The sequence below is a fragment of the Protopterus annectens genome, chromosome 8.part0, assembly GCF_019279795.1.
Source record: "Protopterus annectens isolate FY-2018-M chromosome 8.part0, PAN1.0, whole genome shotgun sequence".
In the NCBI taxonomy this organism is placed as follows: domain Eukaryota; kingdom Metazoa; phylum Chordata; order Ceratodontiformes; family Protopteridae; genus Protopterus; species Protopterus annectens.
In genome coordinates this window covers 1,490,069,323-1,490,096,808 of record NC_056741.1, presented here as the reverse complement: position 1 = coordinate 1,490,096,808, position 27,486 = coordinate 1,490,069,323, and the positions used below count along the sequence as shown (strand labels likewise).

General features: G+C 35.3%; 1 protein-coding gene across 1 annotated transcript in view; it reads right to left on the bottom strand.

The window, feature by feature from the left end:
* Window positions 1–27,486, bottom strand: part of TMPRSS5 (transmembrane serine protease 5) — an 819,938-nt gene that overhangs the window by 30,131 nt on the left and 762,321 nt on the right. Inside the window, exon 11 of the mRNA XM_044081066.1 lies at window positions 7,732–7,884. Within this exon, the coding sequence (XP_043937001.1) occupies window positions 7,732–7,884 (153 nt within the window). The remainder of the gene's footprint in view (window positions 1–7,731; window positions 7,885–27,486) is intronic.

Genomic DNA, 27,486 nt, shown 5'->3' with positions numbered 1-27,486 from the left:
TGAACTTTCGGTGTTCTGATATAGACCCACATTTATCTACAGAAAATTATGTAATCATTTCACATTTCTGGAAATAAAAAAAGACAATCTTGGCTGTCCATTATGTCACAATCCTTCACGGATCAAAAAGATCATAGCTGACTGATTTTGAAGGGGTGGTAAAAATCTCAGTGGACTAAACATTTGCCTTCTTTGTAATAATAAGCTTGTTCTTGCAAATGTGTCCTCCCGTAAGTACACCCCAGCATTTGTTCCTGTCTCCCTAGCTCATGAAGATCATAATATAGCCATAATCTGCAAGTCAAGATGTTACAGGATGTACACTATCTGAGGTGACCTGATAAAGCAGAATAGTGGTGGCTTGAATATAAGGGACCATAAGTGCCTCAGGAACATTAGGACTGTTCTACAGTAGGAAATAATCCATCAGATTATAAAACATCTCTTTAGCCCCTGTACTAGGACATCACAGTATTGGGTGACCTGATCGCTGGGGCTGGGGGAGGCAAAGCTGAAATGATTTAGACAGGCGACAGATCAGATATGTAAAGTAGCACCTATCAACCACACAGGATAAGCAGGAGCCTATATCTAAAACAAAAGCTTGTGCTGTTAAATTATTATACTATGAGTTCCCATTCTGTACTGACAAATTTACCAAACAATGCTTCCTGAAGATCTCAAGGGACATTTGCATTGAAAGCTAACAGACTTCTTGCGATTCAATCTCAAGGTAATCTGATGCAGTCTGACATTCAAAAGGAAATTAAATCAGTCAAGGCAGATGGAATGAATGCTTTTAGGCTGCTATGCATGTTATCATTTGCCATCTAGCTGGGCTGCACCCCCCTAAAGAAATAAGATCTGCTATCAAGCAGGCCAAGAACAGCCAAGCTGCAGGGCCTCTTGTTATACCAGCAGAAAAAGACTGGAGGTGAAGAACAGCTGGTAAGGCTCCATCAACTCAATCTACTTGTTTAGAACAAGGAAGATATAATCCAAGGATTTTTGAAACAGTAAATCAACCACAAGGAGCATAAAAAATGGGAAGAGACTGCCACTTTTTTGCTTTAGCTACATGATGTCATCCTCAAAAGGACTTCATCAGAATTAAAGACATTCTACTCCAACAATTTATATAAAACATCATCCACTTCAAAACTTCCCCACAATCACAAAAACATATTAAAATATAAGTACTATAAACAATCAAGAAATCACTAAAGCAAACTGTGGCATAAGAGGTATAATTTACTAAACACCATGTCAAAAATATTAAGCTTTCTGTGGAGGGAAAACTGAATGGCCTTGGAGGAAGAGACTCTATGAGCAGTATTATTTATTTATTTATTTCAGTTTGATTACCGGGGCGGTCCACTGGGCTTGGGGCCCCGTTTTCAGTGGAGGCACGGGGAGAAAAGCACCACATAAACAACAATTTTAATTACAAGAAACAGTTCAGACACAGATAACATTACAATTAACAGGTGGCTACTAAATAGTCTACAATACCAATATCAGATTGCTCAATTAGCAAAAAGTATTAACAATTTCAGTTAAGTTCAGCGGGAAAAAGATTGGCATATTGTATAAAAAGCAATGAAAAAGCAAAGAAGAAAGATTAAAACATTAAAAACTTTAACGTTTAGAAGCTTATGCAATTAGTATTTTAGAAGAGGTGAGGATGGTAAGGAGGTTTGCCTGGGTAGCTTAAGCATATAGTGTAAAAATGCTTTAGTAGCTAATAAATTTAGAATTTTAGGTGAGCTTAGAGGAGGATTAGGAAGGTATAGAGGTTAGCCTGGAGAGAAGGGGAGGATACTTGGACTGGTGTAGGTTGAAGAGTACAGTTGCATATCCTATTTAGATAAACGTGAGAATAAAGTTGGGTTTTGAAGTTGGCTAGGTTGTTGCAGGTTCTTAGGGAGGTGGGTAGGGCATTCCATTTTTTAGCAAGGGTAAAGGATAAGAGAAGCTGACCTGCTGGGTGCTTTGGTTTTTGTATTGTTATCCGGTTTTGGTGAGAAGATCTAAGGGATCTGAGGGGAGTATAGGGTTGAAAAATATTGGAAAGAGCAGGACAGTTAGTAGGATGGAACACTAGTTTATGAGCTGTGGTGAGTTGGAGAAAGTTAAGATGATTTGGGAGTTCAAGCCAGTTTAGACAGTGAAGGGAGGTTCAGTGATGAGAGGAGGATTTGGATTTAGTGGCAAATTTGGAGATTTTATTGTAGCATTGTTCCAATTTGGAGGTAAGGGTAGATGATAGGTTAGTGAGCAGAGGAGCGCCATATAGTAGAGAGGGAAGGAGGTAAATAGAGGCAAGGGTTAGTCTAGTGGAAGGGGACAGAAAGTGGATGTTTCTATACAGTAGGCCAAGTTTTATATGTGTTTTTTAATGTTTAGTTGAATAAAGTATTGAATTTGAGCTGGTCATCTATTGTAACACCAAGAAGTTTAGTGGAGGTTACTATTTCAATTGTGGAGTTGTTAAGGCTGGTTATTTGGAAATAGTTTTTATCAAGAGATGAGGATTTGGAGGGGGAGAAGAGTAGGATCTTAGTTTTGTTGGCATTTAGGGAGAGGTGGTTTTGGAACATCCAGTTTTCAGTGGTTGAAAATGCTGTTTGGGTTAGAGCTTGGAGCTCTGTTAGGTTAGGGGCTTGGGAGATTAGAGTGGAATCATCAGTGTATTGCACAATTGTGGTGTTTGGGGATGGCTTTATGAAAGGTGTTAATAAAGATATTGAATAGTAATGGGCCAAGAATGGAACCTTGAGGTACTCTGGTAGGGGTTGGAAGGAAGGTAGATGTTGCTTGGCCCCATTTCACAGCTTGGGACCTGTTTGAAAGGTAGCTAGAGAACCAGCAAAGAGCTTTTTGGCTCAGGTTGAGGTCAGAGAGGTGGTTTAGAAGGAGGGAGTGGGAGATGGTGTCAAAAGCTTTGGATAGGTCTAGTAGAACGGATGATACTAAGTTACCAGAGTCACGTGCAAAGTTCACAGAATGAAGGAAGGAGAGAAGAGCGGTGTTAGTGCTATGTCCAGGGCGGAAGCCATGTTGGGTGGGAGAGAGTAGTTGGTATTCAGTAAGGAAAGGCATGATCTGTAGGTGGATACATTTTTCTAGGATTTTGGATATAGGGGAGAGGATGGCAATGAGATGGAAATTGGAGGCGTTACAATTTTTACCTCCTTTGTGAAGTGGAAGAATGAAAGCAGAACGCCAGAGTTTGGGTACATAGGATTTGAGTAGAGACCTGTTTATTAGGATGCTGATGGGAAAAGCTATGGAGTCAGAAGCTATCTTTAGGAAGGAGGATGGGATGTTATCAGGGGCATTGGAGCAAGGCTTTAGTTTATAGAGCAGTTTCTTTATTAGGTTGGTGGGTACTGGTTTCAGGTTGAAAGTGTGTGGGGGTGAAAAGGGAGTGGAAGAATGATTTGGGGGGAGGGTTGTTGTTAGTGAAAGTCTTGGTTAGTTTGGCGATAGAGGAGGTGAAGAAGGAATTGAATAGTGAGGCAATTTCTGGGTCAGATATGCCGGTGTCAGGACAGGGATTGTTTTTTGTACCTGGTATAAGGAGGGAGTTAATGGAGTTCCAGAACTGTTTGGGATTTCTTGTGTGGTTTTCTTGTAGTTTGATGTAGTAAGATTTTTTTATCCATAATGACTATTTTTTTGTCAATATTTCTTAGTTGTTTAAACTTAAGGAACATTTCAGGTTGTTTGTATTTAAGGTAGGCTTTCCAGGTTTTATCCCTTTGAAGCATAATCTTTTTAGTGTCATTGGTGAGCCAAGGGATGGTTTTAGTTTTGATTCTTTTTCTTCTTATTGGAGCTTGGGAGTTAAGGACAGTTAAGAATGTGGAGTTGAAATAGTCAACAGCTTTGTCTAGAGGCAGAGTTTTTAGGGGGTTCCAGTTAGTTAGCTTCAGGGAGTTAGAGAAAGAATTTTGATTAAAGTTAGTTAGGTTACGAGTTTGAATAAAGTGGTGAGTGAGGGGAGGAGGGAGTGGCTCGAATGGAGAAGACAGGGAGGTGGTCTCCTAAAGGGTCAGGATTGACACCAGATTTTATAACTTTGTTAGGATGTGATACTAGTATCCAGTCTAGTATGGAGCCAGGGGGGTTAGTTTTGTTAGGTCTAGTAATGGAGTTAGTAAGTTAGTAATGGTGTTAGTAAGTTAGTAAGTCATTTTGTTGTATTATGGCATTGCAAAGGGTATTGACACCAGTGCCCTTTTCAAACAAACGTGTATATTCAGTGGCACTGCTGGATATACATTTTTGGTAACTGAGTTTAAGAAAAATCCCAGAGAAGGACCACTGAAAGCTATAATTGAATTTAAAGAACTACTGTGGCAAGTCAGATTAAATCAATCTACCATAACTCTGCTGAATGAACAGATTTCAACCAACTGTGTTTTAAAGCATAGGTCAGCAAATTTGAGTTTCTACTGCTTTTTAAACAATGTACTGGGTATTGAATGATATGTTCATATTTTTTACATTATAAAATTAACATCAATATGATTATTGGTCATTAGCACAGGTTCAACCAAGTGATTTTTACATAGCAATTATTTAAATCATTACAGCTGGGTGATGGCTGTATGTGTTTCTGCAGTTACATCCTACTGATGCCTGTAGGTGTCAAATACTGCTTGTTCATATTTGTATTAATAATTTAAAAACTATGTTGCATACAAAGTATTAAAAGATTTCATCTTAAAGCTTATAGAATGACAAACGCAACTGCATTGATATTTGACCTTTGTAAAGAGATATTAATTGCTGTTCATATAATTATTTTGATTGTCAGAGTTTATGCTTTTCTAAATATTTTGACAACCAAGTGGTACAGACAGAACTGACTAGCCTCATATGAGAGTTCTCAGGACAAAATGCTGCTGACAGTATTTGTGCAACTGGAGTGGCTGCTGAGATATTTTAACTTGTTAAAATACTACAAACTTAATAATTACTGTGTTTACTGTGATTTTATAAAATCCAGTTTAAGACCTGGAACCTAAAGAATGCTGCCACGATAAAATAGTTTGTGTTGAAAGGTTTGCTATTTATACGTTCGGTAACTCCTGTGATTCTAGCGATATATCGACTTGTCTGAAAAGAGAATCAAACTGTGTCTTCTATCAAAAACCTGAGGCAACCCCTATTGGAAGTTATGATACAAACTTCCAGAGCTCCAGTGGAGGCAATGAGTAAACACATTTGTTCATTATTGTTGTATTATTACAGGGTATGCAGTCAATGGAATTGTCCATATTTTATTATTAGAATAGTCATTTTGTTACTTTCCTATTGTTATTAGTTAGGCCTTAATTGTTTATTATGTATATTGTAACATTTTTGTGATTATTGGGGAATTTTGGAAGTGGATGCCATTTTGTATAAATGGATGGTTTGGTGTACTAGCTTTAGTTCTGATGCGATTAATTTAAGGACGAAAGTGCTTTACTAAAGCAATAAAGTGGCAGTCTTTCTGTGTTTCTTGTAGTTGATATACTGTTTTGTGCATTTTTGGATTATTCTGCATTCTTTGTATAGCCTATGCTCTCCAATGTCTGAACAATGAAGATATTTCTGAATGTTTAAGTTATGTCAGCATTGCTATGATCTTCAAGAATGGAGACATGGTAGTGTTCGGAAATTATTACTTTTCACTACAGAAGAAATCCATGATTATATTATTTTAAACTGCTTCTCATTGCAGAAATAACCATGCTTATAATCCCAGTGTGTAGTCAGTCCTTCTTGCAGGGCAGTAGCTACAATATGCATTGCCAGAGAGGTACAAGAAAGTGTCAGGAATAGCATTGTTTAAAAAAAAAAAAAAAACTGATCAAAGCCTTTCCCTCAGTTATGAACCCTTGTAGAAGGTAATGATGAAGAGATATGACTGCCCTATCAAATTTTATCAAGGTTCTGAGGCTTTTGCATGGTCAGGCACTGTACAACATACAAGATACCTAACAGCATTCTACACAGTGGTTCAAAAAACTGGCCCACTCAGCATCCAGGCTGGGTCATAAAAGGATGTGCTATCATCCCAACCTTCTTGCTTGCATCTTACTCCATAGCAAAGACCACCTTCTCTGCTTCTCTACACCTCAAGCACAAAACTGCAGATGGTTCTAGCGTGAGTTTAACTCACTGATGTTGAACTCCATGATTGTGATTTGTCATAAATGTCAGTACCATGTGGTTTCTACGTTTGCACTGACAGCGATTCATTTGTTTTCATGGATTTCCCTTTTTGTCATATTGGTATGTATTAGTCTGAGGGATACTGTGAAGAGGGCTTGTCTTCTTGCAAAATTGTTTAAATTAAATTTTTTGTTCAGGTTAAATTCCCAACCCGTTGTGCTCTCTAAGGTGCTTCATTTTTGAGTTGTAACTTGACAAATTATAGTGGAAACTGCCTGTTCTAATGGATCAGGGGATCTTCAGTTTTGGAAGTTTGTATTTATATACCATTAACAAGGCATATGTTACTAATCTCCAGTGTGAAGATGGTTGCACAATTCTTTCACAGAATAAGACAGCCCTTCAAGCAAAAACATATTCATCTATAGAAGCTTACCAAGGTTTATACTCTCACTCAACCTCAAAAAAGTCAAATGCACTGTCAGCCTTGTGAAAGTTTTGTAAATAATACTCCTATTTCATCACTGAGGGTAAGACCCAAGATATGGTTACACAATTCTCAGATTCAGTAGCTTCCTTTCACTAATAATGATAAAGTGTGAAACTGAAAGGATGCAGACTGCTTCAGTGCATCTTCAGAGGCCATGCATAAGAATGATCATCAAGGTACAGTTTATTCATCAAGAGAACTTGGGTAACATATCAGCATTATTTAAATAGCCCGGAGAAGTACTACCAGTAACAATAAAGATCCTCCACATTAAGAGAGGAGGTAACTGTGGTAACAGTGTTCTCATTTAGATCAGTGACACTAGCACTGAGGCTTTGATCCTCTGACAAGCCTTCTGCTACACAAATTGCTGCATTTAGAAATCTGACTCCAAATTACCTAAATATGTTGTGTACTGGCACTTCAGTCACAGAGAAAATGTGGGGTACAAAGGTGTTACTAGAAGGACAAAATAAATAAATACCTCAGAAAAGAGATATGCACATCAGAAGTTGAGAAACACTGGTCATTAAATGACCACAACTGTTTTGATGCTGTCAGTTGCTTTGAAGAACAACAGCTTACTTTCAGAATTGAAGAGCGACCGCAAAGGAAGGAAAGGAAAGACACTCTATACATGACGTTGTCAACACACATGGAAAGGTCTATAGTTTTATTTTAATATATCCCTGTGGGTTCAGGACTGAATTATTTTGTCACTTAAGTCACCAGTGAACCATGATGGAGTTCATTCTTGGAACAAGGGACATTTGTGGTGAAAGCTATCATAGTCCTAATGAAATCCAATCTCAAGATACTCTGATGTTGCCTGACAGTCAAAGAAATAAAATCATTCAAGATAGATGGCAGGAATGCTTTGAAGCTGCTGTGAATATTGTCACTATCCATCTTGCTGAGTCATACTTCACTAAAGAAATAAGATGTGCTATCAAGCAGGCCAAGAACAACCAAGTTAATTTCATCTGTATTCCTTAAGTAGGTACATACTTTGTTTGTTATAGGATAGAGACAAAATATGTCCACATTTTGGATATGCTCTTTTTCTTTACCTCAGTGATTAAATAAATCCATTCCAGAAATGCTGTCACCTTTGTGTAGACTCCTGGGTAATTGGGTTCAGCACACCCGGTACCCCAGCTTACTATACCAACTAAACGCCAGGCATTTTCTTCTTGGCACACCAGTGGACCACCGCTGTCACCCTAGAAACAGAAATAAGTAAGAAGTAATTTCAGAAAGATTTGCTGCATGGAATAACATTATTTCGCCAGTCAAAGTAGCTAATGAACATCACTGGAACTGCAAAATGTCAATACTCAGCTGTATATGCAGAATGTATGGGAAACACTAATTCTAAGATGTGTTGTGATGTCACAAGAGAAAATAAATAGGTATATCATTAACAATCCCAGTTTACCATAAATGATATCCTTAATTATGTGTTTGTGTTTTCCTTTATCATGCAACTGGCCAAGTGGTGTTCTGTTATTTTTATCAATTAGATTTCTCTAGCCTCATTGTCATAAAGCATATGTTACTCAATCCACTTACTGTAATGTCCCCTTTCTAGCTGCAAACAACTTAGTATACCATATATGTCTTTGCTTCAACAATCCATTAAATACAAGAAGCAGCAAGTAAATTTGTTAAAGAACATTAGCAGCAATTTAATTAATTATTTCCAGTCCCTATGTAAAATCTTTTATGGATTCTTGAATTACTCTTCACTTCTACAAATGAGCCTAAAAGTGGATTACTATTAACATACAGAATACTATCTATTTTATAGATTCATGAACCATGTGAAAAGTAGATAATGCTTTAAATGCTTCTGAAACAGGTTTACTATCACAGTCTTGAAAAATCATAATACCAAAACCATAATATTAAAAGACCAAAATGTTGAAGACCACAATATTGAATTCTGGGATTTGCCCCCCCATACAGGACCCATGTTAACACTCATTCCTGGGTTCATGCTGGTTGAGGAAACTGTATTCACCATTTTTAGACATTGTGATCTTCAGGGTTTTTTTTTTTATATTAAGGTCATGGGGTTTTGATTTTCAAGAACATGAAGAAAACCTTTGAAACATAACATCTGCCATTTCATTGTATAATTGTTGAATATTGATTGACTGGACTCCTTGCTATAGAGTGACAACAAAATATGTGTTATTGGCAAAATAAGTAATTTGACCATCCTGCATAGGCACAGTCAAATATCAGTTCTTACTTTTTTTTTTTTATCACAACTGATTTTAGAGTCATATGTGCAAGCAAACTCTCCTGCATGCAGGCCTGGATCTAGCACAAGGTGACCTAAGAAGTTGCCTAGGGCCTTATACAAGACTAATAAAAAAAATCTGAATACAGCATATTAATTAAAAGAAAAATGTCCAAATGTCTTACTTCTCAAATTAAAAGAAAAAATTCCAAATACAAATACCTTGTTGCTGTTCTACACGCAACAGACACATGCACACCCACACGTGAGACAAATGTAGAATGTGAACCAATAACAGAGCTATGCAAGTCCAGGATTTTGGTGTGGAGATTTGATTTTTTGCACTATTGACTTGACAATCTCAGAGACTTGGTACAAGAACTCTTCTCTTGAGCACAGCACTCCTGGAGGTACCTATTTGTTGTGTATGCACTTAATTAACTGGAGTGTTGGTGTTTGTGTGTGTGTGTGTGTGTGTGTGTGTGTGTGTGTGTGTGTGTGTGAGTATGTATGCATGTATGTGTGTTTGCGCCCCTTTATTCATCTTACTTCTACAATACTTTGGTAAGGTTTGATCATTCATAGTCTGAGGCAGGATTCAACGGCAATGTTACAAGATGTGGAAAGACACATGATGATTCAAATCAGTATGTCCAAAAGATTTTAGAGAACAAAAAGTGATAGTCAAACTTCAGCTATTGCTGTAAATAGTTACTGTTTTATATAACAGTTCTTTTTACATTTATAAACACTTTTCTTTTTACTTTTGATAAAATGAAACCAGCAACAAAGGTGTGATATGAGCTGCTGCAGTAGCACAGAGGGATAAAGCTCTGACTATGACCCAGGCAACCTAGGTTTGATTAATAGCTAGATATGGCAGGGAGGAATGGGCATTGCCATCCTGGGGTGGGCGGGCACTCCCATAGGTGTTTACTGAGACAATCCTTAGTGGAGATTGGGAAGTGGCACAAGGTAAGCATGCCTAAGGAGGGCTATATGTTAGAGATATGGCTGAGCTGCTATTGCAAGGAAGACCAGTGCTAGATCTAGTGTGGACAGATACTGGGGTGTTGAGATGGTAACCATAAAGGATGGGGAGGATGAAATAAATAAGCCAAAAAAACAAAAACAAAGGCATGATATGTGTGTGTGTGTGTGTGTGTGTGTGTGTGTGTGTGTGTGTGTGTGTGTGTGTGTGTGTGTGTGCAGATATGTATATATATATATATATATATATATATATAGTTATATACACTTCTATATGCAAGTAGATGTAAGGTGTGTATAGTTATATACAGATGTAGAAATAAGCTGAGACAGAAGAGTGCGTGATATGTAGTACCTTATGCCTGTGTGTGTTTTTAAAAAGTAAAGTGATAGTACCTTAGTAGTCAGTTTTAGCTAAGCTGTCATAGTAAAGGATTTATTTGAGCATTTAGCATTCAGCAACTCCTGTGTTTCTTTTTGGTATCTGAATTACAGGTGTATAACACTGTTAAGTGAACCCAATAACATTATCTGGTAAGCTGGACTGTGGCATCTTCTGAGTTTTTTTTTTTGTTAATGTATGTTTCATGATTTTTAAGACAAAATGTGGTTTGCTTCCCTTTTGTTTATTTCACAGTCAAAACTGAGAAGACTTAAGTTAAATGATAGAGAAAAATCAAAATAATACCTCTAGATCACTAGCAAAAAAATTCACAACACAAGTGAACATATCTTGCATATCATCAAACAAGAAACCATTTAAGTGACTTACTGCAAATGAAAAATAAATCACTAAATTTAAATTAAAAAATATCATCTAATGGGTGTGAAAGGAAAAAAATGAGAAACTGCTTCAAAAATGCATTATTCACCCCTTCAAAAATGACAACTCACCAAACTAAGCTAGAGCAAAGTCATTTTAATATAAGTTATTTTTATTTCGTCTGCACTCCAAAATTTTTGGACTCTTCGCAGTTTCACCATTTTCTGTTTAGAGTTTCATCATCTTCATCTCTAGTCAAATTTTCTTAACACTTCTTAGTTTCACAGTGCTTTAGGACAACTGGAAGTTTGGGCTAGGCCCCTCAATGGTCCCCTGAGATGCAAGCTTAGTAATTACCGATGAACCACTGTACTTACGGGTCTATATAACACAATCGAAATGTGATATACCCAAGTACTATAACATCGACACATATAAAGCGAATGCTAGAAAAGCAGAAACACCTAAACAATGAAATTCATCACATCAACTTACCATGGTTGGCCAACACGAATGGAATCACATTTCCTAATCATTTGCGATGATTAGGAAATGTAATTCCATTCGTGTTGGCCAACCATGGTGATTCGATATGATGAATTTCATCAAAAAAATAAAATAAAAAATGCACCAAAGCTGCAAATAGACTCTTCCTTTAATGGACAAAATAACATTGAGCGCTTTTGTCTCTCTACTAGGAGACTTCATCAGAATAAGTAACAGTACAAAGAATGCCATTTAAATAACCTAAACAATCATGACATTGGCTAATTTTAGCCCAATCAATTTATTTCTTAAAATCATGTTATCAATAGCCATATTATGTAGAAATGTAATTTTTAAAAAAATAAACTAGATGCAAGTTCACAAATACCAGACTCACTAAAAATACTTAAATTTGAAGAACATGCCAACATGTACAGAGCATGGCAACCATTATTTATAATCTAGCTACCCTCTCTTTTAATACTGACTTTAAAGAAATGGAATCATTAAGATCTGGGGGAAACCTTGCTGCTAATCTTAGCTACCACTTTAGTTCTTTTTTACTCAGTAGATTCTTCCTGTCGCCCCCTCTTGGTTCCAGATGTATAATTTCTAAAATGCCAAATTTAAAGTGTAAAAAAATTGGATATTTTGAAGTGTCTGTAAAGGGCATTTGTTTCTTTTTTATTTTTTTATGACATTATTATGTTCATAGATTCTAATTTTGAGGCCTAATTCTGTCTTGCCCACATAGAATCCTTTGCATGTCTCACAGTAAGCAAGGTAGACAACCCTTTCTGTATAAGTTGTCTTTCATAAACTTTACTTTACTCATCATATTGTTACCCAATATTATGTCACTGCATTTAGTGATGTATGAACATTGGGAACCTCTACCGCAGGGTTTAGTTCCTTCGCCTGATAATTTATCTATTTTGTTTGCCATTAGTAGTTTCATATTTCTGCCCACTTTGTTTATAAAGGTAGGTTTAGCCCCCACTACTTTGTTTACATCTCTGTTAATTCTAATTATGTTCCAGTTCTTTGATATAATTTCCTTTACATCTTTGGAAGTTGGACTGGTGCACTTTTTATTATTTTTATTGGTTTTAGTTGTGCTTTATACACTTTTTTGGTTGCTATGATGAATTCATCATTTAGGTATTTCGGCTTTCCTACCATTCGCTTTATATGTGTCAATGTTATGGTACTCAGGTATATCACGTTTCAATTGCATGATATAGACCCGTACTTACAGTTTAAAAGAATGAAACTGATTGTAGTAAATGTGATCGTCATCATATGAGCCATGTTCTTTCGATGTGATATTTTGTTTCCTTGTTCTGTTGAATGTTGATGGTGTGTTTATTTTTTAGATGTGAATAAATTAGAAAGGGTGGCTAAGGCACACAATCACTGAAGAACCACGAGCAAGTGAATGTAAAGCACACTTTATTGTACAGTTGAATAAGCGCTTTCATCCTGTAATATTCAGGACTTCTTTAGAATGAAATAAAACACTCACAACACAGTTAAATAACCCCTCTTCAATAAAAGGTGCCAAAATAGTTATACAATTTAAAGAAATATGCTCACTTTAAAAAAAATCAGTTAAGTGTCAAAGCATGTCCTAGTATGGCTAAAACCCAGTTTGTAAAATATCTAACACTTTAAAATTATGAATTTTAACCCTGTCAATATTTATATTTAATGTTTTGTCTTTGTAAGCTTCTGAAATTACAGCAAAATACAAAAGGGCAGAAAAATATAAAATATTCCAGCTTGAAACTAGCAAATAGATTGTGTGAACAGTCCATGAACATTGTTCAACCTGTACTAAACAGGAAGTGCACTACAAAATGTATACTGACTAATCAGAATACTCATTTATGTTGAAGTGCATAGATATAAAAAGATGTGCACAAATCTTGTTAGCATAATTTATTCAAATAACGCAGCTTCCTATCTTGTAATGTTGTTAAACAAAATGAGAAAACTGTATATGCATATTTAAATAAATTTATATATATATATATATATATATATATATATATATATATATATATATATTTTTTTTAAATAAATAAGTGTATATAACATATGTACATTATAACAAGTAAAATATCCTGGAAAGGTTAATGTTAAACCATTCCTAAAATATTACCACATAATACACCTTTCTACTAGTAACTCATAAAGTTTGATGCTATTTAACTAAAAACATCCACACTTCATATCCTGAATGGTGATGTATGCACCCCACCTTTTCTAGTTCTTAACTTACTTTCCACCTATATTCACCCCCTCAATGCAAAATTGTGTTTACAAAAGTCAGTTTATAACTACGTTCAAATGAATAACTACATTCAAATGAATTACTATTGTTATTTTATAACCTTGCCCACATCATCTACTTCTTCAGTGCAACTAATCCTATGTTCAACTTGTCCTAATTCTAGTATATAGTATATATGTATGTATGTAATGCATGTTCCACTATTTTCTGATTATGCCTTCGTTGAAGGTTGGGCATCGGGCTGGAACCTCGGCACTGTAAAAATCAACTGCCAATCATTAGCAGACCGGAGTTCCACTGTGGTGACCCCTAACTGGGAAAAGTCAAAAGAAAACAAACACCGTACTAAGTTTTACTAGGTAATATTACTTTTTTGCTTATTATTACTGTGTATTATGGATATGTAGTATTACTTTTTTGCTTATTGTTACTGTGTTTTATGGAGCTTTTCTCCCTGGGCCTCCACTGAAAACAGGCTTCTTGAGCCCAGTGGACCTCTCCGGTCATCAAACTGGAAATAAATAAATAAATAAATAAATAAATAAATAAAACCAATAAAACAATAAAACAACATGGGACAGAGCTTAAATGTTCAAAGCTTTGAAGCTCTACAGTTTAAAATAGGTTTAACAGAGATATAATCATTTAATCCTGGGCTAGTGAAAGCATTTTATTTAAATGCCTTCCTGCAACAAAGCCAATTTTCCCAATCACCCTCCCCTGGGGTCCATATTAACCTGTTCTAATATACCAAATAAAAACTCAGTAGGTGTTGGTTGTATTAAAGAATATTTAAACAAGGCATTGTTAGGGTTCTTCATACTAATATTATATATATATGTTTGTAAACATGTTTGCCTAAAGATCTCTTGGTCTTTCCCAAGTAAAAACATGGACAGTCCCTACACATGGCCAAGTAAGTAATCCCCTTACTAGTACAATTGTCCTTTTTAAAGTAAATCTTACTTTAAATATTACTACTCAAAATAATGCTCTCTTTCTCATAAATATATCTGTTCTAAAACCTCTCTCAAATATTTGTTTAAATTTGTTCTGGTTTTTAAAACAAACTTCTGACCATTTCGGGATTGAACCATAACATTTTCCAATTGTTGGTAACTACATCCTTCACCAAATTGGCAGCATAATTATATTCCAATACTAATGCTCTTTTTAAATCTTCATTTGACTCTGTCTGCCTAGTACCTGTACAACATTAAATATAAATATTGACAGGGTTAAAATTCATAATTTTAAAGTGTTAGATATTTTATGAACTGGGTTTCAGCCATACCAGGACACACTTTGAAATACTTTCCTGACTTTTTAGAGTGAGCATTTTTCTTTAAATTGTATAACTATTTTGGCACCTTTTATTGGAGATGGGTTATTTAACTGTGTTGTGAGTGTTTTATTTCATTCTAAAGAAGTCCTGAATGTTACAGGATGAAAATGCTTATTCAAATGTACAATAAAGTGTGTTTTACATTCCCTTGCTCGTGGTACTTCAGCGATTGTTTGCCTTAGCTGTCTTTTCTTGGTTATTGGTGTTTTAGCAGTGGATTTTTCCTTTTTTTTTTAATAAATTAGAAAATATAAAGTCTATGACTTTAATGTTAATTTAAATTTGAAGGCATTTTTAATTTAATTTGTTGCATGTACACAGATGTGAAATGGACTGTGTTTGGGCTACAAAAGTTTGTCTAGCAGTTAGTGCACTTAAGTAAGGCTATGAGCTAAGAGCTGCTTCCTGTAGCACATTGTTTGATTCCTTCAAACTTTACTTTGTCTTCTATGTGATGCTGCCAAGTTACTTCAGCAGATAGTACTCCTAGACTGCTCCTGAAAAGGGACATTTGTGTTCAATGTTCTGTCCCAGGCTGTTAGCAAATGCATTAGACCTTTATCTTTTGAATTCTTGCACCCTTCGCATAGCCCCTAAATACTTCACTATATGCTATACAAGTATAAATCTCAGCACATCTCTTGTAGTTTAATGAGTTGCCAGATGCACTTTCACTGCATGTAACTTTCAAAGGAACAGTTTACTGTTTCTCATGCTAAGTCTATTTTGAATGTGAGAGTGTTCCGTTTGTTTAGAAATGTCTGTCATTGTTTTTTCTGTACAGTTTGAAATAAAAGTTTTAAATGAAATCCAAATCTCTTGAAAATTAAAAAGTAAAGAAGAAAATAGTATGTACACTCGCAGGTTTGAACAGTTTTTATAGTAATTGTGGAGAGACAATCGAATTATGGGATATTGGTATGCCTGGCGGGGGCATGATTCAGTACCCTGCACAGGGACCTATTTCCCTATGATACTGCTCTTTACACTATACTGGTGTATGCTGCAACAATACAGTATTAGTAATTCAAGTAGGTCAGATCTGTACTAGTGATGTCAAAGTGGATAATGATTTTTGATGACAGAGAATACATAGGGAGGTCAAAAATTAGATGCATGTGTCCTACAAGTATGTAAGTCCTCCTGCCCAAAAAAGAAGCAGCATGTAGTATACAATAATTTTGATTGTGTGATTTGTGTGGGTTGTGAGAAATAATTTCTGTAGCATTTATAATGTCTTTAATTGTTTTGATTTATTCACTGCACTAAAGCATGAATGAATTCATTAATAGCCTGGATTGTGTAATATAGTCTAAATGTACTGAATTTTAGTAGTCTAAACATGTTGAATTTTAGCAGTATATTTTTGCATTACCTTCTCAGTCTCTAGCAACTGCAAAGGGGCTAACATTTGTCAGGTCATATAGCCTGCATTATTTAGAATGATCAGAACCATGTAGTCCTTGTTGCATATTACAGTTGTACAGTCTTCTCTACAAAGATTAGGTTGTACAGGATTTCTGAATTTAGTTAAAAACTGCTCCTCTGACAGAGGATTAAAGGCCTAACTACTTAATGAGCTGTTTGAATTGTTTCACCTTCATTTACTTGCTGTGTGACATTGAACAAGTCACTTCACTAGTGTGTGTTCTGGAGCAATTAGGTATTTGGGCTGGGCTCCTTAATGGTGTCCGGGACTGTATGCCTAATATCTATGAACATGTTGTCATTGTTTGTCAGCCATTCTCTATTGTATAACTGATCTAGTTCAGGAAATATTAAGGAAATATCACCAGCACACCAATTTTCCTAATGCAACATAGGCAATTTATTCAAAGGCAGCAGGGATTCACATTTGGAAATGAAGTACTAAAGTGTAAAGATGCTTGCCAGCAGCAAACTTTGCACATTATTCAGAGGACACTCATGCAGAGGTTGTGCATATTGACTTAAGAAATGTTATCAGATGGATAACAGTTCTTATGCTCTCTTAAATATTCCATTTAAACTGTGCTACAAATGGCTGGATTTTATGGTATGATGCTAGTGATCTTTATATAAGGTCATCCAAAGCTACTAATAAAGTACATGTAATTTACTTCTTCCTAACAATAAGAAGTCTACATAGTCAACAAAGTGACTATAACTGCTTATAGGCTGATAGGATTTTAGATAAATACTAGGCTATCAGTCTGCAGACTATTACATGCTTAACCTATATCTAAAGGTCAGAATAAAACCCTGTACCTTGTATCTGTGAGATAAAGAATTTAACCATTATATCAACCTTTCCCCCCACTGGGGGGATTCACTGTGGATAAAAGTCCCTTATGCTCTTATCTGGTCATTTTTAAACAATCTTTTATCTGGCTTTGCAGTTCTAGTGTGCATGTGTATGAATTAAGTTTGAATACTCTGGCCGCTGTGAGTTTGCATGAAACAAATTTGAAATATGTGACTTTGGGCGTTTTTGTTATTTTTTGACACACACATCTGAGAAGGATGCAGTCAACCATGTAGTTATAATTGCTAGTTTGAAAGATGTCTGTGGATAAAAATTACTGATCCTGCTGAACTGGTAAAGTTAAAAAATCATTAGTCTGTCTTTGTAGGACTAGTATGAATTTATGTAAAGCAAACACATACTTTTCTGTGGCCATTTTAAACAGAAACTAGATGCAAACACAGTCAAGTGGTGATAACTGTTGAGTAGGGATATTGGTGTATTACAATGATAGCAGTTTAAATGGCCTTTTATGGTTGAAATGTTTTGAAAAGGATACTTTTGCTATTATTGGATCATACATTTTGAAATACCAAAGAAAACTGGGATCAAAAAAAGCCTCTCAGGTAGCATAAAACAACAGACTAAGCAAAAACTACCACATCAAATGCAGTAGAGTTGATCACCTTAAGAGAGGAAAACAGAGGTTTTAACAGCCCTAGAGATCATGCGCCAACAGTTCAGCAGGGTAAGGAGAAAGAAAACTACAGTCAGACACAGCAACAGAGAAACAGCAGTTGTGAGAGAAAAACAACCTTTTTTATTGCCCAGATGGTCGAAGAAGCTTCATGAGAGGAGATTTATGCAGAATGAATCAACGGAAGTGGTTGGGAGAGGGACAGAACAATTACAACAAAAGAAACATGTTTGGAAAGCTAGAAATCGGTCTTGGTCACAAATGAAAGGCACACATTACAAACAGAACTTGTATCCACTGTTTCAAAGGAAGGGTAATCAGTGGAAGGACAATTATCAAAGGTAATTTCTAAAACTTTCAAAGTATTTAATCTGTCCAACAGAACTTTAACTGAACACAAAATAGTGGTTCTGAGTAGAGGCATTACCTTTATCCCTTCTAAAGGGCAGACATTGTACAAACTTTAATTGATTTGAAGGGTTATGCATGAAAATTAAATTTGAAACTACTGTTTGGTAATGGTATTAATTTACATAAGAGTGATTTTATTGTACCAAGTGTATATAATCCACCATTGCATCCCACTATTAAAGCTTTTGAGGAAATATTTGAAGTAGAAATTAGGGATTTATTACACAAAAAAGTAAGAATAAATTTTATAACTTGAAAGTAGAGCAGGAAAGTTTTTTTCAATTAAAAATTATTTTTCCATTCGGGTCATGAGGGCAGATTAAGTGGGTTCTATGGTGATTGCTAACCGATCTGATTGTGTGAAAGGTATCCAAGAACTGTTGTTAGATGAACAGTTTTACAAGAAAGTATCAAAGAAAGACATGTGTAAAGGTTACAAATACATTGAGTCATGGTTATATGAGAGTGTATGTGAGGGGGGTAATTTCTGAATCTATGTATGCTTTTTTTCAAACATCGAAACCTAAAACGGGAAGTTTATTCAGTATACCTAAGATTCACAAAAATGAGAATAACCCACCTTATAGGCCTGTCGTTTCTGCATCTGCTTCAAAATTGGAACCCATTTTGAAATTTATAGATAGGGCACTTTTAAAATTGGTTCAAAAATGTGACATGTTCATGAGAGATTCATTTGATTTTTTTTAAATAGAATCAAAGACAAATATGTGGCACCTGAAGATTTGAGTCACAGTAGATGTGAAGTCACTTTATAAATGCAGCCCACATGACATTGGTTTAGAGTGGGTGGGAAATATGTTAATTAACAGTGAAGAATATGAAGTGGGAGAATGTAAATTCATGTTAGAATGCATGGAATATATATTAAAAAAATATTTTTTCAAGTTTGAAAGTAAATGAGAGGAATGGCTATGGGAGCCAGGATGGCTCCAAATTATGACAACCTAGTCATGGCTTACCGGGAAACTAAAATTTTGACTGAGTTGGAAGGCAGTGAAAAAATGGGCCTGTATTATAGATTTATTGATGATTTGTTTTTTGTTTGGAAGGGCACAAATATGGAACTAGTTACATTTACTGACAATATGAATAAGAGTACTACTTTTCTTAGTTTTTCTTGTGTATCAAGTGCTACCAGCATTTGTGTTTTGGATTTAGAGGTGTTTAAATAAAATAAATAATGTAATTTGGGTTCTATTATTAGTTATAAAAATGGGCCAGTAATAGTCTATTGCATTATTCCAGTATGCATCCCATGTACATTAAGCATAACATCATTAAAGGACAACTAGTGACTTTAAAAAGGTTAACCACAGATATTACAGTGTTGGACAGGTTTATAGATGAACTACATGGAAGATTTGTATATATGGGGCTATTCACCGGATGTACTTAGGAAGATATTGATGGAAAGTGAAAATAATGAAAGAAAGGACAACAGAATAGTGCAGGATTGGTCTATGTCCATGACACTTATTCATAGCATGGATTGCAATGCCATAAAATATATTATAAAATATAACTGGAGAATTTTGCAGGCTGACAGTAGGGTTAATCTTATGATAGGTTCATACCCTTCTTTCATCAATAAAAAAGCCAGGAATTTTAAGGAATTGTTAGAACATAGAGGCCATTCCAAAGAAGTAAAGAACAAAGCCACTTTCAAATGCAGCCATTACAATTTCGGTAGATTTGCAGCAGAGGGTCCCTTTTTTGAGGTAATTTCAAGTGAAAAAATATGTTGGGTACAAGGTAGGTTTAACTGTGAATCTACAATTGTTGTTTATTTAGCAAAGTGCTCTGCATGTACATCATTATACATTGGTAAAACCAATAGCAAATTAAGGAGAAGGATGTGGGTCTACTTTAGGACCTCGAAAGTTTAATAGCTCGAATGCATATGGATCAAACCATATGCATCGAACTAGTAAACAATTGAAGTCCAAAAAAAAAAAAAAAAATACACACAAAAAAATTTAAACTAGTGTAGGCAGGGGGGCAAGCCCCCCCACCCCCCGCTACTTAAATATACCAACTCAGAGATCGCACTACATTGAAGTAAATGGAAATCTCCACCTATGGAGATTTCCGTTTGCATTTTCGATGTTTTGCGCTTTTGGTTTACTCATGTCAAGAATATCGTATTCGATATTCTCGGACTTCGAGCATATAAAGTAGACCCAAAGGATGTATGAGCCCTTATATGCTATAAAAAGTAAAAATGTAGACAATGCACTTTATAAGCACACTTTGTGTGTTCATTTTAAAAAGTTTTTCATTTGTGTAAGACAATGTGCCAAATGATTTTAATGGAGATAAAGAGGGGGAATTAGAATATAAAGAATTCAAATGGCAGATTCTTTTTAATGCATATAATGCACCTGGGTTAAATGGTGAGGTAAACTATAAAGCAGTTTTACTTAGAAAAGCACTTTATGATTAATGAAAAAATAAACATACTGTTTTTAGCGTTTTAGTGTTTTTAATGTGTTAGTTTTCTTGCTTTTGCATATTTTATTAGATAATTAGTCATGGTAATTGTTGTAAGAATGTGATTGGTGGTTTTAAAATTGATTTATAGTATTTTAAACATGGAGAAATGTTTTCCTTGTTCTGATGACTAACAGCTGAAAGAGCTTAACCTTTGTGTATTAAAAAAATTTTGCTACACTTGGTGGTTTTGTTCTTCCAGTTTGCTGTATTTGGTGTGGTAATGTTTGCTTGGATCATACATTTTATTTCACTGCTTACTGGAAAAAATGTTCAAAACCACAAACTGAAAACACAAACTAAAAAAAGTCGTAGTAAACAAGAAATATAATTAAAAACAATTGGGAACGTCAGTCAAAGAAGACATGCATTTATGCATGGCCTTGAATATGTATGCAGGGGGCGCATGGTTTGAAAACAGCTCTGGCCCCAAGGTACCCTTACCTCATTACATCCAAATGATGCCTCCAGGTGCATCTGCAGTTAACTCCTACTGATACCTCTAGGCGTCAAATAATGTTTGTTCATATTTGCATCAATAATTCCAAAACCATGCTATATACAAGGTTTTAAAATATTTCATCTTAAGGCTTACACAATGGCAAACTGAACTCATTAATATTTGACCTCTGTCTAGTGCAGGTAATTAGATATTAACTGTTGTTTTTATGATATTAATATATATAGATGTAATTTTCACATTTTTCTAAATATCTCAACAACCAAGTATCACAGACAGAACTCCTTAGTATCCTATGAAAGCTCTCAGGTAGATGAATAAAATGTTGCTGACAGTATGTGTGTAACTTTTTTTGTTAAAACAGTTTTATTGAATGTCAAATAGAAACATAATTTACATAAATTATTCACAAATTTTCAACATTGGATTAGTACAAAAAAACAATATTAAAGGAACATAACTAAACGATGTACAAAAGATGTTCACAAATGTACTAATGTTAGTTTATATCAACACATTTTTTATCTTAATAAATTATTTTCATTGTAGATCATATAATTTGTTCCACATATTATATATAGATGTAGTCCTGACATTTCTTGATTTAATGGTCAGAATTTCCAAATTACACACTTCTATAAGGAGAAACTTAAATTCTTGAAAAGAGGGAGAAGTATCAGATTTCTGATGTCTTGTTATAATTTTCCTTGCAACAGCTAACATGGACCAGATTAAAGGATATTTGGCTGTCCTAATATGTTCATGAACTAGTGTGTTAAACAAGATCTTGGATTTAGTTAGTGAAAATTATCTGAAAATAAAGTTTGCAAAAAAGATTTATATCATCCAAATATTTCTTTAATTCTAAGCAAAAAAGGACATGTGAGACCAGTCAGCTTTTATTTTGTTCTTACATCTCCAGCATATATTTTCAGGGTTTATATTAGAACATCGAAGTTTCAGAACTTTGCATGTTCTAATATCAACCCCTAGTAACCGAAAACTGATAACATCGAAAATTCAGAACAGTAAATTTTTTTCCTAGGGAAAAAATTTGCTCTTCCAAAACACATACACACAACACAAACACACCAGACAAACAGCAATACACACACACCTAAAATCTTACATCTAAACCTACACTAAACTGTACATACACCACTATCTACCCACTTACCTTAACCCAAACCCTAACCCTAAGGTCCGTCACTATTGCACACACACCTCACCCATGCCCTATCCCTAACTCACCTACCCTACCCTAACCCTCACGTCCACACATTCGCACACTTACCTGACCCGCGTCCTAACCCTAACTCACCTAACCCATCCTAACCCTCACAGCCACACAATCGCACACTTACCTGAACCTGACCCGTACCTTTTCACCGCAGAGCTGAAAATGGTGAAGCATCAGGAACGGACAACCGAATTCTTTCCCTAGGAAAGAATTTGTTTTTCTGAAACTTCGCTATTTTCAGCTTTCGCTTATTAGGGGTCGATATTAGAACTTTCGAAGTTCGGAAACTTTGATGTTCTAATATAGACCCATATTGTCATTATTGCCAAATTTACCCATACTGTATGTGGTCAGAAAAGATCTGTGCATGTATTTCCATGTGTATAATCTCCATTTAATCGAAGATGTGTTTTTTATTTTTTTTGGCTGATTCCAAAATAATTTATCATTATCATTAGGGAGATATTTGTTAATGGTGAAAAAATAATTCCAGTAACTTTCTAAATAATTTTCTGAATCATTTCTGATTATTTTATATACATATATGGCAGCTTGTTTTAATTGTAGATTTATGTTGTGTAGATAAAATCAGGTAATGTAAAAGTTTAGGTATTGTCTTTTTTATCATTGGGGTCATTATGTCTAATTTATTTGTGAAAATTGTCTAAAATCTTGTAGAAACAGCCATAAATCTGTATCTATATTAAATTCAGCTATCAGATAATTAAATTATTTAATCTCATCTTTTACTATTATTTGTGACCAGTATATTATTTTTTTTCTTTTAAACGTAACATTTTAGAGCCATCAAATGAGACCAAAAGTTCTTGAGTAAATGCTATAAGAAAGAGAACAAAAAAAAGCAAGTCTTGCACCCTATAGATTTGTATATATAATGTCTAAATGTTTTTATGAGAAGTAATATATAGTTAGATTTGCATACAAAATGGTATTTGCAAAAAATAATCTTTTAATATCCATATGAATATGAATGTATTGTTTGCTGTTGCTAACTTTAGGGATTTAGCATTACTATGTGAATCGCTATTCCATTTTGCATTGTATTCATTGTCTATAAGAAAAGCTATAGTTTTAATCACAGAGGATATTGAGCATAGTTCTATATTAGGAAATCCTATACTTCCATTCATCCAGTCTCTCATATGATGTGTTAAGGCTATTCTGGTTTGGTTCAAGTGTTGCTTGACTGTATTCTTCCCTATACCCGATAGCCAATATATATTTATAAGTGCAAATATTTTCTTGTTCCTTTCAATTGTAGCAGAACAAAACTTACCTTTATCATATTTATATACTTCTAATATTTTAGGAAGCTATATTGTATTGTTCCATAATATGGCTACTTCTATTTTCTTTTGATAAAGTATGTGTGTAACTTGAGTGGTTGCTGAGATATTGTAAGTTGTTTACAAAATATTACAAATGTAATAGTTACTGTGTTTACTGTGACTTATAAAATTTTGTTTAAGATCTAGAACCTACAGAATACTACCATGATAAAAATAGTTTGTGCTGAAGAGTTTGCCATTTATACTTCTTTCATAACCTCTATGGTTCCAGAAATATGAACATTTGTTTGAAATGTGACAACATAATTTGATTCTGTTAAATGGCTGAGCCTCCACCCATTGGAAGTTGCAGTGCAAACTTCCTGAGTTTCATTGGAGTGAATGAGTTAATCCACCACTGGTCATATGGCTTTTCAATACCTTTACAACAAATGTGAATTTCAAGGGAAGATAAGTTTGCTGCTGCTCATGCTGGGTCTATTTTCAATGTGAGACTATTTTGTTTAGCAAATAGCCTTCAGTGTTTTGCTACTAAATTTGAAATAAGTTTTAAATTAAATCCTTATACCTGTAATCATTGTAAAAGTAAAGCAGAAAATAATGTGCATACTGACAGGTTTTTAACAGTGTTTCTGGTAAATGAGGACAGAGAGAGAGAGAGAGACAAATAGACACTGAAATGGCTGCTGGGGGTGAGGAGCCCTGATTCATTATCCTGTCTAGAGCCCCATTTGATGATGATCTGGCTCTGCCTGCATGTGATTTTACTGCTTTTTTTGACAAGGACTGGTAAATTAAGATAATGACTTAGTGCCTTATCATGCCTTTGAGGTGTTCATTCATCTCATTTTGCACACCTTTTGTGGTATTCATTTTTTTTTTTTGCTCTAGGTTTCTGTACCAAGACACTAGGTTTCATTGCTTCACAAAATGACTCACACTTTCTCAGGAATATGTATTCTGTATGTGCTGTATTTTGCCTTATAAATATGACTAATGTTTTACAAAAACGTGTGTTTCCCAGATTACTTATTTGATTTCTTTCTCACTGTCCTTTTCTACTATGGCTTCCAGAAATTCTACTTTTGTACTTTACTACCACTGATTTTTGTTCTCTATGTAGACCAGTGTCTTTTTCACATATGTCACCTTGCTGACGTGGCCAAGACACTTAGATCTGCCTTATGATAAACAAGTTGTTTGATTTTCAAATAAATGCAGTGGTGTCCATTTCATAAATTATTAATCTGTACGATTTAATTAGAGAATAACAAACTGAGATATCTTTAGTGATTAATATAAAACTCACTACAGCAGATACAGGAATTTGCAAGAGCTTTATGTTTTAATTTCTTATTGCCAAAATTAGTTAAAATTTTTCTTTATGAAAACTAGTTAAAGATGGATGCATAATCAACAAATAAAGCAAACCGACCATCTATGCAAAGAATTTGGGTGAGGTACAGTTGCCAACATGAGTTCAAATGGTTGTTAAACGCTACTGTGCACATTCACATTTTGTTGTGCTGTGTTGTGTTTCATATAATTTCTGAATAACATTTCTATTTATCAGCAGTATTGGAGTACTTTCATTTGCAAAGATTGACAAAATATGAGAAATGAACATTCATAGTTCTGTTGTTCTCAGGATATAGGAAGCCATTAAAAATATCACTGCTTGTACCCTGAGTTTATTTAGAAAGCAGGTGTGACTCCCAGATGCCTCACTTAATATTACCTAATATTAGGTTTTGCTTAGCATATTACTTCAGCAATGGATGCACATTTCCTGCTGGTGGCTATAAGTTGAAGTGTGTTAAGTACCAAAAGAGTGCACAGGGAAAGATGAAAACCATAAAATCTGCTGCAATTTGTCCACTGAGGATAATCAATTTATTAGGCATCAGAAACGGCTTACTATTAATAATAGTAATGACCAATAATAGTAAATCAAACATTCTGTGGTTCCTCTTCTAGTCAGTTTGCAAATGCAGTGTGCAGTATGTCAGATTCAAAAGGATGTCTTATAACTGGATAAACCCCTTTAATTGGGGGTTAGAAAAACAAAACAGCAATGCATTTATGTAATTTAATGAGATACTGCAGACGATAAAGGGAATCAGCTACGTTATCATCCAGTCAAACTATAAAATGTGGAAAGGGGACTAACAAGTAAGAAGGAATTTCTTGAACACTGCTGGACTAGTAAATCACTAGGGTTATTACTTTGTCCATTGTCTACAAAACAGACATGTATATCAAGTGAGGAACCAGAGTTATCAGTATCTAGGCAGATTGGTAAGGAACTAATATTACCTAGTAAACATCATGTGCTTGTGCCACATAGATTGAGAGACACGAGAGGGATTTAATACTTGCAACATACAGTACTGGTATGACAGCCCAGTCATAAGCAACATCTACTGGATCTGCCTAATTGACTTTGCTGTCTTACAGTTGAAAACCGCATTCATAACTATATAATTCAGTTGCTTACTGGCTTATATTGCTACCCATTGGCTTTGTGATGGCTGAGGTTTCTGATACTTTAGAAGGCTTCTGTTTTCCGAGTTTGCAGACCATAAAGTTGCAGAAATTACTCTGCTCTCAAGTTACAAAGCAAATTACCATTTAGCCATGTCTAATTTTAAAAGTACTGAGTCTACTGTTAGAGCTGTTTTGGCGTGGATCCAGATGCATAGGACTGACTCCATGTGTCTCTTTTCAGTCAGAAACCGAGGAAGAGAAACTTTTTTATACATGTGTGTCTAATACTAGCCACTCTTGTAGCATAGATGGATAAAGCCCTGATATGGCACAGCCGACCCAGGTTTGATTAGTGTCTTCGGAGACTGACAGAATGAGAGGACAGGGATGGGTTGTTTATGTAGGCCCTCTGTGCAGTGATCCCTGATGAAGGATGGGGATGTAGCACTGGCAGGTGTTGCACAAACAGAGGAAGGGTGGTGGGCCTGCCTGAGTTGTTATGAGGGTGGGGTGATATGACTCATGCCCCCATTGCATGCCCACCCCCTGGGCGCAACCACAAAGACCACTAAGTGAGGGGTTAGGTCTAAAGTAAAAAAAAAAAAAACTGGTGTGATGGTGACAGCCATGCCCTTAGGTTCTGGAACTGGCCCCAGCTATATCAGAGTTAGTCTAGGAGCACAGAGAAGCAGCCCAGACATGGGAAACTGGGTAGGAAGGCCATAGCATGGCTCACAGGAGCAAAATATGTTCAAAAAATACATTAGTGTTTAATTCCTGCTGATCTAGTGACCTGGTCCCATGGTGTTTTACAAACAGTCAATCTTTGAGTGGCAGTGTAGCACAGAGAGTTTTGACTATGACCTACTAATAAGCTTCATCTTGTAACCCATAGTTTGATTCAGAGTAACTGACTTAATCATGCAGTATTTTTGGGTCACTCCTGAAAAGAAGCAGTGATTTTACTTGGTTAACAAATCATTAAAACAAATAAATCACAATGAGGAGGCAGGGCTATTTGTGTTATAGCGTACTCACTTCCCAGTCCCACAGTGGGTGATCATACATGGTTGGTTAGCATAGATGGCTGTGCCCCCCTTCCCAGGTCTGGTAGCATAATCACCCATATTTCTTAGCTACATGCTATAATTTTTCCAGTCACCAGCACCGAAATTAGTGGTAGCAGGAGTGAAGAACCCCTTCCCCTCATCACCTCTTCTAAGTAAAACAAGGCAGCCATGGTCACTTGATATTTCCCTTGTCTTAGTTTGCTCTATGATATCTTGGCTACAAGTCTGAAACAGCTTATATCAAGTCAGCATGAGAAAGTATCATGAAATAAGCAATTAAAAACCTA